The sequence below is a fragment of the Anarrhichthys ocellatus genome, unplaced genomic scaffold (genome assembly GCF_004355925.1).
Source record: "Anarrhichthys ocellatus isolate YVR2014 unplaced genomic scaffold, GSC_Weel_1.0 scaffold9388, whole genome shotgun sequence".
In the NCBI taxonomy this organism is placed as follows: Eukaryota; Metazoa; Chordata; class Actinopteri; order Perciformes; family Anarhichadidae; genus Anarrhichthys; species Anarrhichthys ocellatus.
This window is the reverse complement of record NW_022289362.1, coordinates 1-1,383: the sequence shown is the minus strand read 5'-3', so window position 1 is coordinate 1,383 and position 1,383 is coordinate 1. Positions and strand designations below refer to the sequence as shown.

At 41.1% G+C, this 1,383-nt stretch overlaps 1 protein-coding gene across 1 annotated transcript; it reads right to left on the bottom strand.

Moving 5' to 3' along the window:
* Positions 1-6: 6 nt before the first annotated feature.
* LOC116380889 (SS18-like protein 2) lies at positions 7-1,029 on the bottom strand. The gene is made up of 4 exons (XM_031842712.1): positions 907-1,029; positions 525-601; positions 264-342; positions 7-156 (listed from the first exon to the last, which is right to left on the bottom strand). Exons 1-4 carry the CDS (start codon positions 973-975, stop codon positions 97-99), a joined length of 285 nt encoding a protein of 94 aa, XP_031698572.1. The 5' UTR covers positions 976-1,029; the 3' UTR covers positions 7-96.
* Positions 1,030-1,383: the final 354 nt, after the last annotated feature.

The following is a 1,383-nucleotide window of genomic DNA, read 5'->3' as shown; positions in this document are numbered from 1 at the left end:
GGTAACATCATTGAAAAACAATAATAGTTATGATAAATATATTTTGTGTGATGTAAAATCCTCCCCATCACAGAGTTCACACCCCCATCCAAACCATCATGTCTCACGGGGCCCATTCACAGTTGGTGTTGAAGCAGAGCTTTCATTAGATGTAGGCTGGAAACAGAAACATCATAGTAGAAATAAGCAAATCAAACAACGGAACAATACCAATTCTGTTATTACTGCAGGACTTATTCGTGAATTGTGCAGTTTGTCCTCACATGTGTGGAGGGATCCATGTTGCTGGCATCAGCTATGGTTGCCAAATAGACGATGTTGCGGTGCAGAATCTGTTGATATCTGTTGGGGAGAAAAAAGAACAGCAGCTGAAAGCAATGATTAGAAAAGAGACGCGTATCCGCATAGATAACGTTACACAATACAACTCACGACAGTGTGCGGACCACTGGATGTTCATTACATAAGAATGCATTAGCAGTTAGCTGCATCGGTAACAGACACTGAGGGTTGTTTTGACTTACTGCACACACTCCATTGCTCGTCCTTTCTGCTGGTATTCAGCGATGCATCGAATTATCTGGTCGTTTTCATCCAGCAACTGGGACAGACGAAAACAAATGGACTAATATGCATTAGCTAATGTGTTGATTTTAACACGTGTTGGCTACCTTTGGAAACAAAGTCACTGAGTGCAACACCAAACATTTCCACCAAGAACAGCCCTAAATGGATGCTGGTCTTCAGCGTGCACAAGGCCAAACTGAGTAAACAAAGATAGAATGATGGATAAACAAGTGAAGTAACCAACACTAGCTAGCGGCTAACTACCCAAGCTCCCATCATAGTTTAATGTACGGGAGAATAGGCTAATAGCTAGTTAAATGCTATTTACTGGTGTCTTACCCTCTGTATTGTTTCTTGGTTAATTTTCGCCCTTCCTCGCAGTTTCTTTGGCACAAAGACAATCGACATATTTGTGAAGACAAAGTTGGTTTTGCCGCTTGTTTGTTTGCGACAGAGCGATGCTTCTTCTTCTTTGTTTCTACCTTTCTTTCGTCGAGTTTTTCTTCTTCTTCGTTCTCTTCCTCGATCGACGCACGTACCATTGTTGTTGCACTACCGCCATCTTCTGGAGAGTTGCAGTCTAGCAATGTGACAAAATACATCCGTTACAATTTTCTAGCTAAGCTGATTTACATTTTGAATATTTAGCTCACATTTATCGCGTATCGTGAAGATACGAGATACATTTGGGGAAAATATGCATTTGTGCAGAGTACAATACTTTTCCATGTCCTCACTCATCGACAGAGCTTCTATGACCAGTTAGTCGAGGGTTTGAAGTACTACGAGGGAAGTTTCAACTTAAATGTAACTGTA